We start from the raw sequence: 18,114 nt of genomic DNA on the forward strand, positions 1-18,114 counted from the left end.
GTGGCCACAGGGTGGAGAAGAGTTTAGAGAGAGACAGAGAAGCCAAGCTCTTCCAAGCAACAATTGATAGGATAATTAGGATAGTAATAGTGGAGCCAAGGAAAAAAAAAAAAGCAATAATTAAGATCCAACTCTAAGTATAAGAAGCAACTAAAACTTATAATACAAAACAAAATAAACACTGAACATGCAAATAGAGAGATACACAAGTTACCAAATCTTTCAGGAGTTAAGTTTTATAGAATTCTGTGACATGTAAGCTGAACTTTCAAGGAAGTATAGTTAAGATTTCCAAAGATGGGGGCGCCTGGGTGGCTCAGTCGTTAAGCGTCTACCTTCGGCTCAGGTCACGATCCCAGAGTCCTGGAATCAAGCCCCGCATCGGGCTCCCTGCTCTGCGGGAAGCCTGCTTCTCCCCCTCCCACTCTCCCTGCTTGTCTTCCCTCTCTTGCTGTGTCTCTCTCTGTCAAATAAATAAAATCTTAAAAAAAAAAAAAAAAGATTTCCAAAGATGGGGGTGCCTGAGTGGCTCAGGTGGTTAAGCATCCGACTCATGATTTCAGCTCAGGTCATGTTCTCAGGGTCATGAGATCGAGCCCCATATCAGGCTTCAGGCTGTGCCTGGAGCCTGCTTAAGATTCTCTCTCTCGGTGCGCTCAGTCAGTTAAGAGTCTGCCTTTGGCTCAGGTCATGATCCCAGGGTCCTGGGACCAATGACCACGGCAGGCTCTCTGATCAGGGGGGCACTCCGCTTCTCCCTCTTCCTTTGCCCCTCCCCCTGCTCATGGGCATGCTCCCTCTCTCAAATAAATAAAATTTTAAACAAGATTCTCTCCCTCCCTCTCCCCACCACTCACATGCTCTATCTCAAAACAAAGATTTCCAAAGATGAAGAAACTTCCAAACTTTATAAGACTTTTACATAGCAGAGCTGCTTCCTAGTACAAATAATTTGAAGAAACTTAAAAAATAATCTGCATGTTTAAAATGTATAACCATTTTTAAAGGTAAGAACTTCAAAATCTATATTTATGACTATTTTATATAAGATTATAATTCCTCATAATTAAGTATACTCTATTCAAACATAAGCTGTAAAAATCATCATAATCTGCCCTCTAGTTACCATTAGAAAGCAAGTTTTGCTGACAGTAAAATCATTATGGATAAATAAAACAAAAACAGTCAAATCAAGACATATGTATATATACTTAACATTAAATAATTAAGACTGTGAAAGAAAGGCAATATATTATTTCATTATTCTGATAAAAATTAAATCAATAAAAAATGTATTTCAGAGTGTGATAAATATGAGATACTATATAATCTAATGCAGCAAATATTTATTGAGAATTTACACACACACACACACTTTACATACATGTTCGCACAATAGAGATAAACTATACTAAAAGACAGACCCTTCCTCAAGAATTTTATAAAACTAGATAGGGAGATAGACACTTATATACCTCAATAATCATTTTTATAAGACTTTTGCAATGATAATGTAACTTTATAAATTAAATAGCTGTAGAAGAGACTTTAACATTTTTTTGCATTTGATAGTGTAAGATATAGAATAAGATTCTAACTATAGTTAATACATTTTACATTATTAGTGTTCTACTCTACAGATAGAATGTTGGATTAAAAAAGATCCTATTAATTTGGATTACAATCCCAAAAGATTAATTGCTAAATACCAAAAAGAAACATCAAAACCTAGACGAGAAATAAATGGCAAACAGAAAAAAATAGGAAGATGAAAAGAGAAATAATCTACATAGGAATTTGTTAAAGGCCAAAGGAAAGCCAACACAATCATAATTTGTATTATAGATCTGTAATTTAAGTAGCACATTTCTCACTTCTCATTTTAATACCTGAAAGTAACATATAACACTTACCTTACAACTATAAGCATGGCTATCAGGATCGAACAAATAGGATCTGCTATCATTAGACCAAAATTTTGCATCATGATGGCAGAGGCAATTACACCAATACTTCCAAGTGTATCTGCCAGAATGTGTAAAAATACACCTGGAAACAAAGCATAATCAGAATCAAAATAGTATCTTCTGATCAATGAAAAATACAAATATTTCTTAAAACTATATTCTTGACTTTATATATAAAAAACTAAATACCAATCTGGAAATCAGGAAGAATATAGATTCATTGTTTAGTAATGAAGTAAGAGTACTACTTCTGGGAATGGAAATAATCTTTCCTTTTTCAAATCAGCAGGGTTCAAAATATCTGATTCATAAATTATACTTGTTCTTAATGATCCTTAATATTTTGGTATAACAAAGATGAGGAAGTAAGTACAGAAATAAGTTGATTTTAAGCACATTCATCTCTGGTTAAAGGCTCCATAAGTTAATTAATAATTTGTTGAAAGAAAATGGCATTAGGCTGAAAGAACTGTTCAAGAAACATTGTAACTACAAATATTTGTACACACAGAGCCCTCTGCTGGTAATTAAAATTATTACTACTTGAGACTAAATTTCCTATGGACTCTAACTCTATAAATCCTGGTATACTTATTAATTATCCTGAAGGTTTTGTTACCTAAATTATACACTAAGCTCAAACCTGATAAGGAAGAAAGTAGAGATCTGAATATTTAAAAGCAAATATAAAATATTTTTAAAACTTCTAATAAATAAATATTAAATTGTTAGGATACTGATATTCTGTCTTGAAACCTAGATACAATATTGTGATACTGTGATTTATAATAAGAAATACATATTTGGTCTTCATCCTGGTTTCTGGAAAACCCTGGGAACTTCCTAAGTGACAGTGACAAAGGTGTCTCTGGTTAATGTTAATATACTTTTGGACCCCACCTAAGGATGGGATACCAGGAGAACCAATCATATGATTAGAGGGTTGGAACTTTCAGTCCCAGCCCCCTCTGACCTCCAGGTATCAGAGAACTGCTTGCTTATGAGAGTACATTCTTCACGCCCCGCATTGGATTTGGGCACAGAATCTTAATTTGTGGTCAGAAGTGAGATCAGAACCAGAACCCGTTAAATATTAACATTTAATAATTGACTGGAAAACCATTAAAAAAATCAAGAAGTTTAAAATACATTATTTCTTAAACAGACTTAAGACAACAAATTATTCAACATTTAGATCTTTAATAGGTAAAATTTACTGTATACAGACATTGTCTTTGAAACAAACTTAAACCACGTTACTAAAAATAGAATATTTTAAAATAGCATTTATTCTATCTGAAAAGATATAATACATAAAAAGCACATACCTACTTTAGAAATACTTATTCTACTTTATTATTCACTGGACTATTAAAGGCAAACCATTTTTTTAGGTGTAAAACACAGATTTACTAAAACTTGAAAACACTTTCTAATAATTTAAAAACAGACTATTACTGAGTCCAGTCAAATCTTAATGTGCTCTAGGAAAATATGCTTCGATTCATCTTCTACTGTATAATTTTATATCAAGTATTATACCAAATATAATTCATCCTGCAGTACTTAATATACTTTTTCATTCGTATAGATTACTGACGTTTATAACTATTCTTCAAAAAGCTAATGGCTCTATTTCCTGTAACAAAAATATTATGCCAAAGCATACTTAGAGGAAACAACTCTTCCTCTAGGGTATTTCAAATAGCAAAGAATTAAACAGACTAGTAAGTGTCAAGGCCACATTAAGTTTAAAAAACAAAACTGAAGAAAAATACCCATCAAAGTAGACTGAAGGGACCTACGCTTCAAAACTCTTAAGTGAAATGTGATTTTAAGCCCTTATATTCTTTAATCAGTGTTTTAGTAGGATCAGACATAAAAACAGCTCTAAATAATCGAAAGGAAAAAGAATCATTTGTTCTTGATTTTTCTTTGACTGAAAAGTCCCTGACTACATCTTATGTGCCAACCTGAAAAGTGGCTTTATTAGCAAATGTCATTAATTACCTAAGCCCTTCTCACTTTCTAGTTAACTGTTTCAAGAAGAAAAATCACTAAAGAAAGAAGTTAAACTAGTATGTTTAACTTACATAAAAGTTGAAAGCCTTAGAAGACTTGGAAGGATACGAATATTTTAACTGCCCAAGAACACTCCAGCCAGAGACTATATATATATATAAAACAAATGTACTACTCTGCTAAGGGATTCTGACAATTTGGAATGCTATCCCCAGGACAGGGGTATATGGGAAATCTCTGTACCTTCTGCTCAGTTTTGCTATGAATGTAAAATTGCTCTAAAAAGTTAACTCTGTTATATTAATATTAAAAGATATATATATAATGCAAAGTGTGACCTTTGTCATATCCATAGGCATCAAATGATGATGGCTAAACAGGAGCTTACATGTCATGTAAAATGATACATTATAAAATTTTACAAAGCAGAGAAAATCAGTTTTGTCTGTGAATTATGATAGTTTCTTTGGGGTAGGAGCCAATCTTTGGCTCTGAATTTCTTTTTTTTTTTTCTAAAGATTTTATTTATTTATTTGAGACAGAGAGAATGAGAGAGACAGAGAGCACATGAGAGGGGGGAGGGTCAGAGGGAGGAGCAGACTCCCTGCAGAGCAGGGAGCCCGATGCGGGACTTGATCCCGGGACTCCAGGATCATGACCTGAGCCGAAGGCAGTCGCTTAACCAACTGAGCCACCCAGGCGCCCCTGGCTCTGAATTTCTATTTAGACTTCATCATCAAAGTTTCCTAACTCCCAGCTCCCCACCTTCCTGCTTTTATTAGATTTTGACTTCAATCTGACTTTCTCAATAGCTTGTGATCCAATCTCTACTGCGCCTATTTTTCTCCACTATTTCTTGATATAGCTCTTGTTTTTTTTTTTTCCCCCACTATGAATGTGCTCCTCCATACTGAGGAGTTTATTTCAGGAGGCTTAAATGTGTCCTCCAGTTCCTAGTTTTCCATTTGCAAAATATATAGAATTGGTTTAGAACAGCATTTGCTGAAATAGCTTATAATCATGCATATGTAATGCATCTATATCCAATGCTATAAATTAGCCTTGATAATAGGAGTTTATTTTTAGTTTTGGAAATCATCACAAGTTGAGGGAAGGGAGGTTAGAGCTGCCTTCCTAATTATCTTTTATATGAGCGTTATGAAAATTACTTTATATTTTCTGAGTATCCATCAATTTATGGTGGCTGCAGCAGCCCAGTAGTTAGCTCAAGGATAGGGAAATCTGTCTGGTATTCAAAGTTTCCATGTGGGTACTCACACATGAAAACTGAGTTAACTGAATTTTTCAGTTATTTGCAGCATCTTCAATATGACCTCTGGCTAGAGGAAAGGATCAATAACAACAAAGCAAAGATTTAGAACCCAAATGACTCACATATTAAATTATCAGATGCAAAATAAGAAAAATAAATTATATATATATATTCTTATTTAGTAATCCTATGGAGGCAAATATATTACTATGGTGTTACTATAGTCATTGGCATGGCTATTATTTATAGTTAAGCAGTACAGTTTTTAACTACCGTAATCTTATTAAATCTAAGGAAATAGCCAAGTGATAGTTAAAAGAATGTATGCTAATATAACTAATAGTATATATTTAAAAAGTCACAAAGAAAGATAATATTTTAGACACAAATACTGTTACATATTTTTCTTAAAGGAAAACTTCAGCTAGCTCAACACAATGAAACCTGTTTCATAAAACTGAGAAATACACAAATTACTTGTCATACCTTGTAAAATCTGTCTGCTGGGTCCTGCTGTTTCTTTTAAGGAGGGACCATCTGTAGAGAGTTAAGTTTAATTATTTTAAAATATATCTTCAATTACCGATTCAATTTTTGCAATTCAGAGAATTTTTCATTCAAATATATCATGAAGGATGCATGACTATACAGCCACATCAGATTTACAAAATTCTTTTTTAAATTTAATACAATAATTTAATGGAGACAGACACGGGCAATTTCAAAATGGTATACAGTATTTAGGAAATTATTATATCAAGCATACTGGTAAAAATAGTAAATTAAAAACATTGTGAAAGTCTTCTACTATTCATAACATACCTTATACTACAGTTAGCTACACTAATTTTACAACTGGAAAACTCAGACAAAACAAATCTACTGTTGAAAGTTACAAGAAATCCAAGAAATAAAGCCAGGACAGCATCCAGGATAACAGACTATGGCAAACAAGAGCTTTCCAATAGCTTCTAGATGGATGTGGCAAGCTTTTCAAACAGAAGAGATAAAAATACTTTTCATTTTGCCTTTATGATGAAAAAAATTTAAAAATACTGCAATTTCTATACTGACTCTGAAGATACTATCAGCTTTAACATAAAGGCAGAAAACATAGGTAAACAAGGTAAAAGATCAGCAATATTGAGATCATCAGGAGGCCTGACAAGCTTTCTGAACATGTCTAACAGAAAGCCTGCCTGGGGTCATGGTTCTTGGCCCATAGTACCGAAGAGCTGACATATCCTTACTACAACTTTGATAGAGCTCATAACAATGCCAGAAGAGGCATAAAAGCCTAAGGCTGCACAGTGATTTCTGTCTGGATATGGCACTGCTATGGTGGGGAGAAAGACATAGTCACCTTAAAAATCATGCTAATTGTCAAAAGTGTTAACTGTTCTAAAAATTCAGCTCCTGATCAAGGGAGGAGATTTGTCTATAAGTAGTAGGTCCAGATAATGACGGTAATTTTTGACATAATTATTTGGAAAGGTGTATTCTGCTATATTAATATAATGGTTATGTAAAATAATATAATTCCCACCTACGTAAAATCTGAAAAGTCCTTCTGGATATAAAATTTGTTATCTGTGGTAGACACTAGCTAGTTGTTTATCACCCATTTCTTCTTCTTCTTCTTTGGTAAACAAATAAACTACATTTCCCAGGCTCTCTTGAGTTATATGATATATTTAACAGTATTAAGCAAAGAAATATGACAGGTAGGGCATCTGGGTGTCTCAGTCGGTTAAGCGTCTGCCTTTGGCTTGGGTCATAATCCCAGGGTCCTGGGATCAAACCCTGCATCAGGCTCCCTGTATCAGGCTCCCTACAACAGGTTCCCTGCTCTGCGGGGAGCCTGCTTCTCTCTCTGCCTGTCGCTCCCCCTGCTTGTGCTCTCTCTCTGTTAAATAAATAAATTAAATAAAAAAAAAAATAATTATGACAAGTAAACCACTTCTAGGCTCATAAAAATGTCCCATATGATCTTCTATGTACTCTATCTCCGGGTAGATGCAGGGAATCCAGTGGAGGTTCCAAGGGTCAAGAATCCCAGGGATGAAAGGAACCTAGATCCCTAAATTGAATGAAAAACAGCACCCACCCTCCTTTACCCCATCAACCCAAGAGCAAGATATAAACTTTTACTGCTTGAGTCACTGAGATATGAGCAGTTAAACCAAGCAAACAAAAACCAGCTAGCTTTACTGACAGTGTAGCATTTCAATAAATATAGAGCTCACAGCATTTCCCAGTGAGACTATGATGTCTCTTAAGAGCAAAATGGAATCATGGCCCTATTACTTTTGTATCCTCATACTGGCTAATATATACTGAAGGCAGAAATAATAGTAAAGAGAAGATTCTGGAGTCGGATTTCCTTTTTTTATTTATTTTAGATAGAGTGCAGGGGGGAGGGGCAGAGAGTGGAGGAAGAATCTCCAGCAGACTCCCCGCTGAGCAAGGAACCCTATGCAGGGCTCAATCCCATGACCCAGAGATCATGACCCGAGCCAAAATCAAGAGTGGGACACTCAACCAACATAAAAAACTAAGAGGCAGATGCTTCAACGACTAAACCACCCAGGCACCCCTGGAGTCAGATTTCCTTGTGTTTGAAGCCTAACATTTCCTTTTACTAGTTACTATGATCTCCATGTGCCCTGATGTCATATAAATTCTTCCTTGCCACTTATCCTTCTCCCCCTTGGCCAAAAAGAAAAGCTACCTTTCACCTATTTAGAATCTTACTACAGTGCATTGCTCAAGGTATAAAAAAAATTCTAGGGCAACAAACAAGGGGTCAATTGCAAATATTGGTGGTAATGCTACAAAAGCAACGACTCTACTGACTAGCTGGCAAATCCTTTTGTAAGCAACAGTTTCCAACTGTTTTTAATAGAATGCAAGGATTAGCTAATGAAGCTGCCAATTTATAGATTATCAAAAATAATTTTTGATAACAGATCACTAAGTAATTTTTGGAATGTAATTCTGAAGGTGTTCAAAGAATTCACCGAAACTGCTATAAACAGAATTTCTTCTATTTAAGGTTTCTTAGCACTTGCATTATAAAGCTAGAAAATAGGAACAGAATTATTGCCAAAACCTTTTTTATGCTGATAAGTGTCAGTGTCATTTTTCCATACACTAATTGAGAAAAAAAGAGCTCAAATTATTGCATTAATATATGTATTTTAAGTAAAACGTTGCCTTTTATGATTATACATGCATCAACATTTTAAAAATAGAATTACTTTGACTTTTAGTAATAACTACAATAACTCCAGGGGCGCCTGGGTGGCTCAATCATTAAGCGTCTACCTTCAGCTCAGGTCATGATCCCAGGGTCCTGGGATCGAGCCCCCGCATCGGGCTCCCTGCTCAGCGGGAAGCCTGCTTCTCCCTCTCCCACTCCCCCTGCTGTGTTCCCTCTCTCGCTGTGTCTCTGTCAAATAAATAAATAAAATCTTTAAAAAAAAAAAAAAACTACAATAACTCCATCCAAAAGAAATGTTTAAACACTAAGTCTTATGTTTCTAGATAAAAAATTTAAATTTATATACCTATTTTATTGCTAAGAAGTAGAACACATGATCAATTAATAACTTAACCCAAATATAATCCCTTATTATAAAATTCTGTAATGAAAATAAAAATTCAAGGAGAAACAGGATGTTGTTAAATTTATAACTATTTACAAGTTTTGAATGGGTGAGAGTGGGTCTCAAACCACTAAGTTCTTTGGAGTCTAATGAATATATTTCAGAGTAATATAGAACTTTCATTCTAGGGGTACCTGGGTGGTTCAGTCGGTTAAGAATTTGACTCTTGGTTTTTTACAGTATGTTTTTTACAGTTCCCCTAAAGTTTAAAATAGAACTACCATATAATCCAGTAATCACACTACTAGGTATTTACCCAAAAAATACAAAACACTAATTTGAAAGGATATATGCACCACTCTTTACTGCAGCATTATTTACAACAGCCAAATTATGGAAGCAGCCCAAGTGTCCATCGACAGATGGATAAAGATGTGGTGTGTGTAAACACACACACACACACACACACACACACGTTGGAATATTATTCAGCCATCAAAAAGACTGAAATCTTGCCATTTGCAATGACGTGGATGGAGCTAGAGTGTATTGTGCTAAGTGAAATAAGTCAGTCAGAGAAAGACAAATACCACAGGATTTCACTCATTCATAGAATTTAAGAAACAAAACAAATGGGAGCACGTGGGTGGCTCAGTTGGTAAAGCATCCGACTCTTGATTTCAGCTCAGGTCATGATTTCAGGGTCATGAGGCCAAGCCCCACATCAGGCTCCATGTGCTGGGCATGGAGCCTGCTTATGATTCTCTCTCTCTCTCATTCTCTCTGTCTATGCCCCTCTCCCCCACTCACCCATGCTCTCTCTCAAAAAAACAAAACAAAACAAACGAACAAAGGGAAAAAAAAGAAGACAAACCAAAAAACAGACTCTTAACTAGAGAACAAACTGATGGTTACCAGAGGGGAGGCAGGTGGGAGGATGAGTGAAACAGGTGAAGAGGATTAAGAGTCCACTTATCTTGATGAGCACTGAGTAATGTATATAATTGTTGAATCGCTATATTGTACACCTGAAACTAATGTAATATGGTATGTTAAGTATACTGGAATTAAAAATAAATAAGAAGTAATAAATAAAACATACCAGTATAATAGTTACAAAAATATAGCAAATTTTAGAGACTGATAAATTAGGGACTTAATATTCAATTCCCTTTTCAATTTTCAAATCAAAAGTCTGAGGATTCTATTTGGCAGGTATAGACAATACTTGAGAATATAATTTATTTAAAGATAATCTGACTGTGGTATCTAAGTAACTTCTATTAATCTATACTCTGAGCAGTGGGGAGGGGCAGAGAAAGAGGGAGAAGTAGACTCCCCTGCTGAGGAGGGCCTCAATCCCAGAAGCCTGAGATCATGACCTGAGACAACAGCAGATGCTTAACCAACTGAGCCACCCAGGTACTCCAGCATACAAAGATTTCTAAGGGCACAAGGAAGTATCGGGTGATATTCACCAAAAATTACAATGAAAATATGCAAAACTGAAAACCCCTATTGTATTTTTATAAGCCTATGTAGGACAAAAGGCCTTATTGTACTTAAAAAACGCACCCAATCTTGTCTGTACTTAAAAAATTATAATTTTCATTTGCTAAAATGCAATTGTTTCTCATTCACTGAAGCTCATTTAAAATAGTAGCACATAGTATAATATACTCACTGAAAAACAGCTATATCCTTGGCATTATACTGAGTTAATTTCATTATATACTAAAAATGAACAAGCCCTGCGAACCATTTAGTCTGATTCATTAGAAAGGAAGTTGATTACAAAACCTTTTGAAGAAATTATCTCAACTAAAAGAGTAATCTATACAAAATTTCTGTATATTTGGAAGGCTGTCCATTTGAAAGTATTTTGGCTGTACTTACCATGAGAGTGAAATTGTCCATGTCCATGAGCATGATCATGACTATGTGCAGCACCATGTTTCAGTTCATGACTGTGGCAGTGATCTCCATGGCCATGTGCCTGATCCAGAACACCATTAAAAAGGGAATGACTGTGTCCATGGCCTAAAAAGTAGTTAGAACAAAAAGTATGTAAAACTATATTATATAAATGGTTACAATAATACTGATATCAGTGAAAAGAATTAGCTCTAAAAAGAGATTCAATTAAGTAAAGATCTACTTGTAAAAAGTATTATAGATTCATTAAAACTGATTGAGTTCCTACCATGGAGTATGGGAAGGAAATGAAATATGGAGGGAAGTGGTAGACTTTACTGGAGATGAAAATAAGTGAGAAGTACACAGAAATATTTAGAGATTAGACAATGCCATTCATTCATTCATTCATTCATTCATTCAGGAAATACTTATTTGAAACACACTATGTTAGAGGCACTATTCTAGGCACTGGGGATAACGCAGTGAAGACCACAGACAAAAATCTTAGCTAAAACTTTGCAAAGTACTATTACATATACTATCAAAGTAAAACAAAATGTATGCATACGGTCACTTTGAGGCAGTGGCAGGGAAGGCACTGTATTTGATAAAAGATCAGCAGAATTACATTATAGCAGGTAGAATCCTTAGAAAAAACAAAAACAAAATAATGCAACAAACTTTGAAGGGAGAGGTAAAGTAATGATACCAGAGTCATTATAATATAAGATGTCCAGTTTTCAACAACGACAAAAATTGTAAGACATGCAAAGAAAGATGAAAGTATGCTACATACATAGAAAAAAAAAGCAACCCACAGAAAATGTTCCTGAAGGAGACCCAGATTTTGGACAAAGACTTTATTTAAATCAGCCATTAGAATATGTTCAAAGAAATAAAGAAATCCATGTCTAAAGAATTAAAGTATAACAACAATAACTCACCAAATAGAGAATATCAATAAAGAGAAATTATAAAAAAAGAACCAAACAAAAAATTACGGAATTAAAGAAATATAGTAACTGAAGTAAAATATTTACTAGAAGTGCTCAACAACAGATCTGAGCTACAATTATGCAAACTTGGAAGATGGATCACTAGAGACTGTCCACTCTGAGGAGCAGAAAAGAAGAAAATTAAGAAAAATAAACATAGCCTTAGAGACCTGTGGAAACATCAAATGTACCAAATTAAGCATTAAGGAGTCCCCAAAAAAAGAAGAGACAGAAAAAATATTTGAAGAAATAATGGCTAGAAACCCCAACTTTGATGAAAAATATTAATCTACACATTCAAGAAACTTAGGAAAATCCAAGAATTAACTCAAACAGAGCCATATCTAGAAACACCATAGTCAAACTGATGAATGTCAGAGACACTGGAAGTTGTACACCAAGATAAAAATAACTTACCATGTATAACAGAACTTGAGTAAGATTAACTGGTGACTTCTCCACAAAAACCATGGAGGCCAAAAGCCAATGGGATGACAAAATCAAAATGTTAGAAAAAGACTCAACTAAGAATGCTAAACTCAACTCTCTCCCTTAAAAATAAAGGAGAAATAAGACATTATCACATAAACAAAAACACTACCTGCAAATGAAATGAAAGAACACCAAACAGTAACAAAAATCCACACAGAGAAATAAAGAGCACTGGTAAAGGCAATTATGACAGAGGATAAATATATTTTAAATTTATGACTCGTTTCTTTTCCTGTATGTTTCAAGAGACAATTGTATTAAGTAATAATTATAAAACTGTATTGATGGACATCATAAAAGCATGAAATTTGTATGACAATAATAGTATGAAGAAGAGAGGTAAACATGGCGGTATATTGGAGCAAAGGTTTTGTGTATTACTAAATTACTATTAATCTGAACTAAACTGTTTTAAATTAAGATGCTACTTGTAAAAGAAACAAGAGAAGTAGAAGTACACTAGAAAGTATTATATTTAAAAAACAGGAATCAGGGAATAGAGTAACAAAAAGGACAGAAGATATAGAAAACAAGTATTATAATGGCAGATGTAAATCCTACCTTAGTAGTAATTACATGAGATGTAAATTGTTTAAATATCCCAATCAAAAGACAGAGATTGTCAGAATGGATAAAAAAAAATATGATCCAGTTACATTCTGTCTACAAGAGACACACTTTAGAGTCAAAGACACAAACAGGTTGAAAGCAAAAAGATAGGAAGAAAAATACACCATGCAAGTAGTTAAAAAAAAAAAAAAAAGCTGGAATGGTTATCATAATGTCAGACAAAATAAACTGTAAGCCAAAAATTACTGTAAGAAAAAAAGATCATATAATAACATATTCAATCTATCTGGAAGATATGACGATTATAAACATATTGCACTGAACAACACAGCTCCAAAATACATGAAGCAAAACCTAAAATAATTGACTGAAAAAATATATAATTCAACAATAATAGTTGGAGACTTCAATACCTACTTTCAATAACAAATAGATAACTTGGCAGAACATCAACAAAAAACTAGAAGATTGAACAACTACGAACAAATTAGACCTAACAGACATCTATAGAACAAAGAGTACATATTCTTCTCAAGTGTACATTTATCCATGCAGACCAAATGCTAGGTCATAAAATAAGACTCAATAAATTGAAAAGAACCTGAAATCCTAAAAAGTGTGTCATCTGATCACAATGGAATTAAATTAGATTATTAACGACAGAAGAAAAATGAAGGACACACTCTTAAATAACTAATGGTTCAAAGAAGAAATCACAAGGAAACTGAAAAATACTTTGAGATGACAAAAATGATATGAAAAAACATGACATACAAAACTTACAGATTATATTTCAGCAGGGCTTAGAAAAATATTTCCCTATGGTAAAAAAAAATCTCAAATCAATAATCTAATTTTCCACCTTAAGAAACTAAAAAAAGAAGAACTAAAGGCAAAGCAAGGAGAAGAAAGGACATAAAAAATATTAAAGCAGAAATAAAATTAAATAGAGAAGAGAAAAACAATGGGAAAAAAAATCAATAAAACCAAAAGGGCATTCTTTAAAAAAAAATAAACAAAATTGATAAACTTTTAACTAAATTAACCAAGAAAAAAAATGACAGAAAGCACAAATTACTAACACTGGGAAAAGAGAGGTCTTCACTACTGACCTTATGGAAATAAAATAAATTTTTAAAAAGACATACCATAAACAAGTAAACAAGGTAATTTAGATGGGATGGACAAATGGACAAACAAACATTCCTAGAAATACACAAACTATTGAAACTGACTCCAAAGGAAACAGGAATCTGAACAGACCTATAATACGCAAAAAAAAAAAAAAGAAAGAAAAATTTAAAAACTTCCAAAAAAGAAAAGCCCAGGCCCAGATAACTTCATACTGAACTCTGCCAAACATTTAAAAATACCAATACTTCACACTCTTCCGCACCTACCCCCTTAAAAAAAATAAATAGAAGAAAAGAGAACACTTCCCAACTTATTACAAAAGGCCAATATTATCTTGATACCAATGTCAACCAAAGACATCAAAAGAAAAGTACAGGCCAAAATTCCTTAAGAATACAGACACAAAAGTTTTCAACAAAGTACTAACAAACCAAATGAAACAATATATAAAAAAGATAAACCATGGCCAAATGGGATTTATCCTAAGAATGAAAAGGTGGTTTAATATCCAAAAATCAAGCAATGTAATACATCATATTAATAGAATAAAGGATAAAAACCAACTGATCATCTCAAAAAATGAAGGAGAAAGTTGTGACAAAACCCAGTACCCTTTCATGATAAAAACACCTAGTAGGCTAGGAATAGAAATGAACTCTCTCAATCCGATAAAGGGCATTTCTGAAAAACACATGGCTAACACAGCTAACATCATATTTTTTTTTTTTAAGATTTTATTTATTTATTTGAGAGAGAGAGAATGAGAGATAGAGAGCATGAGAGGGAGGAGGGTCAGAGGGAGAAGCAGACTCCCTGCCAAGCAGGGAGCCCGATGCGGGACTCGATCCCGGGACTCCAGGATCATGACCTGAGCCGAAGGCAGTCGCCCAACCAACTGAGCCACCCAGGTACCCGCTAACATCATATTTAATGAAGAAAGACTGAATGCCTTCATCATAAAATCAGGGAAAAAAAGTAAGGATGTCCTCCTCTCTCACCACTTCTATTTAACACTGTACTGAAGCAGGGCGCCTGGGTGTCTTGGTTAAGTGTAGGACTCTTGGTTTCAGCTCAGGTCATGATCTCAGGGTCGTGGGATGGAGCTCTACCTTGGTCTTCACGCTCAGCAGGGAGTCTGCTGGAGATTCTCTTTCTCCCTCTTCCTCTGCCCTTTCCCCCACTCACGTGTGTGCGTTCTCTCTCTCTCTCTCACAGAAAAATAAATAAATCTTTAATACTGTGCTGAAGCATACGATCAGGGCAATTAAGGAAGGGGAAAAAAGGGCATTCAGATGGGAAGGGAAGAAGTAAAATCATCTCTATTTGCAGATGACATGATACTAAAAAATTCTACAGAATCCACTGAAGATATATTAGAATATTGAACAACTTCAGCAATGTGGCAAAACACAAGATCAGTATCCAAAAATGAACTGTATCCCTAAACATTAGTAAAGAACAATCAAAAAATGAAATTAAGAAAACAATCACATTTACAATAGTAACAAAAAAAAAGAAAGCCTAATTGTAAAGTTAAGAAGTGTGAAACATGTACACTAATAACTTATAAAACATGCTGAAAGGAATTAAAAAAGCTATAAATAAATGGGAAGGCATCCCATGTTCATGGATCAGAAGACTTAACATTGTTAACATGACAATACTTCCCAAATTGATCTACAGGTTCAACACAATTTCTATCAAAATCCCAACTGCCTTTTTTCTGCAGAAATTGACAAGCGGATCTTAAAAAAATTTTTTAAAGATTTATTTGAGAGAGAGAGAGAGCATGCACACATGGGAGTGAGCAGAAGGAGGGGCAGAGGGAGAGGGAGAGAGAAACTAATGCAGACTGCACTGAGCAGAGCGCAGGGCTTGATCTCATGACCCCGAGATCACGACCTGAGCCTAAACCAAGAGTCGGATGCTTAGCCAGATGCACCACCCACGAGCCCATATATGGAAATATAAATATGTAAAATAATCTTAAATTAGTCAGTAATAGGTAAAATAATCTTAAAAAAGAAGAAAGTTGGATAACTCACATGTTCCAATTTGAAACTGCCTTAAAGGTACATTACTTTTTTTTTTTTTAAGATTTTATTTATTTGACAGAGAGAGACACAGCAAGAGAGGGAAAACAAGCAGGGGGAGCGGGAGAGGGAGAAGCAGGCTTCCTGTGGAGCAGGGAGCCCCACGTGGGGCTCAATCCCAGGACCCTGGGATCATGACCTGAGCCGAAGGCAGACACTTAATGACTGAGCCACCCAGGCACCCCTCAAAGGTACATTAAACAAGTAGGGTACTGGCATAAGGATAAACACAGAGATCAATGAAACAGAGTTGAGAGTCCAGAATAAACTATCACATTTTTTTTTTTAAAGATTTTATTTACTTATTTGAGAGAGAGCATGAGAGCGGGGAGGGTCAGAGGAAGAAGCAGACTCCCTGCTGAGCAGGGCACCCAATGTGGGACTCGATCCCAGGACTCCAGGATCATGACCTGAGCCAAAGGCAGTCGCTTAACCAACTGAGCCACCCAGCCACCCCTAAACTCTCACATTTATGGTCAACTGATTGTTGACAAGAGTGCCAAGACAATTCAGAGGGGTGAAAATAATCTTTTTAACAAATGGTGCTGAGACAACCAAAATCTATATACAATAAAATATTGGGCCCATACCTCACACCATATACAAAAATGGACTGAAAATGGATCACACACCTAAATGCAGACCTAAATGGATACATTTTAACCATAAAATTTAAGGATGGTTCCTTATAAGAAATCTATCAATGTAATTACAAATTTTAAATTAACTAAGGAGGAAAAAAATGATTACTTCAATAGATTCAGGAAGAAAAGTAATATCCTTAACTTGATAAAATAGTTTCATCAGAAACAGACCATAAACATCAGACCAAATGGTAAAACTTTAGTAACATTCTTCATTGACTTAATGAAGAATGCACATTAATGTCACCTGGAGAGCTTTAAAACATGCTGATGTTTGGGGCTTCCTCCAGGGATTCTGATAAAATGTTAAGTTACTCAGGTGATCATCCAGGTTGACACAAGGATACAAACTAAGTATTTCCAATCAACACTGTGCTAGAGATCCTGGTTATGCAATAAGACAAGCAGGAATAATAGTTTTTATTCTTAATAGTAATAAAAACATCCAACTACCTAAAAATGAACTGACCAAAAAATACGAAGATCTTTATCAAAATAGCAAAGACAATTTAGTAAAAGACATAAAAATTCTTTTATGCATTCCCAGTCAAAATCTCCAAAAGATTTTTCATACAACTTGACAAGCTGATGAAAAAACCAATTGAGCAAGAGAGGCCCAAACAACTTTGAAAGGCAATTTAATATAGGCTAAAAGTGTTCTTTTACCTCAATGGGGTAAAAGGCAGGTTAATAATTGGTGCTTGGAATACTGCTTATTCACACTGAAAAAAAAAAAATTAAGTCGTAACTCACTCCATTATGAAAACAAATTACATATAGATGAAGGAACAAATGGATGAGGGAAAAAACCCTGACATTTTAACAGCATTAAAATATAGGAGTATACGTTTATGACTCAGGTACAGGAAACATCTCAAACGTAGAAAACACGCCAGAAAAAATGTAAGAAACAGTAAGACTATATCCAAATTAGAACCCCTATATAAAAGTTTAAAGATAAGCCATAGATTGGGAAAAGTTGTTTGCCACACATAAAACAATTAGTATACAAAACATATAAAAATTATTATAAATGGATTAACAGGAAGACCATAGAAAAACAAGCAAAAATAAATAGACAATTCTAGGAGAGGAAAAACCTGAGTGGCCTAAAAACATACAGAAAGATTTTCAACCTCACTACTAATCAGAGAAATAATAAATAAAATGAGATAACATATTTATCAAAGTATTAGCAAAACAGTTTTAAACCCATAATAATAAGTTTTGATGTAAGTGGGATGAAATTAGTACTGGCATTCATTGCTGGGATAAATGTGGATGAGTCATTTCGGAGGGCAATTTGCCATTGTCTATTGAAACTAAAAACTGTACTTCCTGTGTTCCAGCAACTCTACTTATATTCCAGCACAGTGAAATTCAAAGCACTTTCTGTGAT

At 34.5% G+C, this 18,114-nt stretch overlaps 1 protein-coding gene across 4 annotated transcripts in view; it reads right to left on the reverse strand.

Annotated features, from left to right (window-relative positions):
* Nucleotides 1–18,114, reverse strand: part of SLC30A7 (solute carrier family 30 member 7) — an 83,598-nt gene that overhangs the window by 45,146 nt on the left and 20,338 nt on the right. For all 4 annotated transcript variants that reach the window (XM_064588740.1, XM_064588741.1, XM_064588739.1 and 1 more), the window contains exons 6-8: nucleotides 10,767–10,910; nucleotides 5,749–5,799; nucleotides 1,914–2,049 (exon numbers count right to left, since the gene is read on the reverse strand). In XM_064588740.1, the coding sequence (XP_064444810.1) occupies nucleotides 1,914–2,049; nucleotides 5,749–5,799; nucleotides 10,767–10,910 (331 nt within the window). The remainder of the gene's footprint in view (nucleotides 1–1,913; nucleotides 2,050–5,748; nucleotides 5,800–10,766; nucleotides 10,911–18,114) is intronic.

This window comes from Mirounga angustirostris, unplaced genomic scaffold, assembly GCF_029215605.1.
Source record: "Mirounga angustirostris isolate CCGP_5_RB_7025 unplaced genomic scaffold, mMirAng1.0.hap1 SCAF_4, whole genome shotgun sequence".
NCBI lineage: Eukaryota > Metazoa > Chordata > Mammalia > Carnivora > Phocidae > Mirounga > Mirounga angustirostris.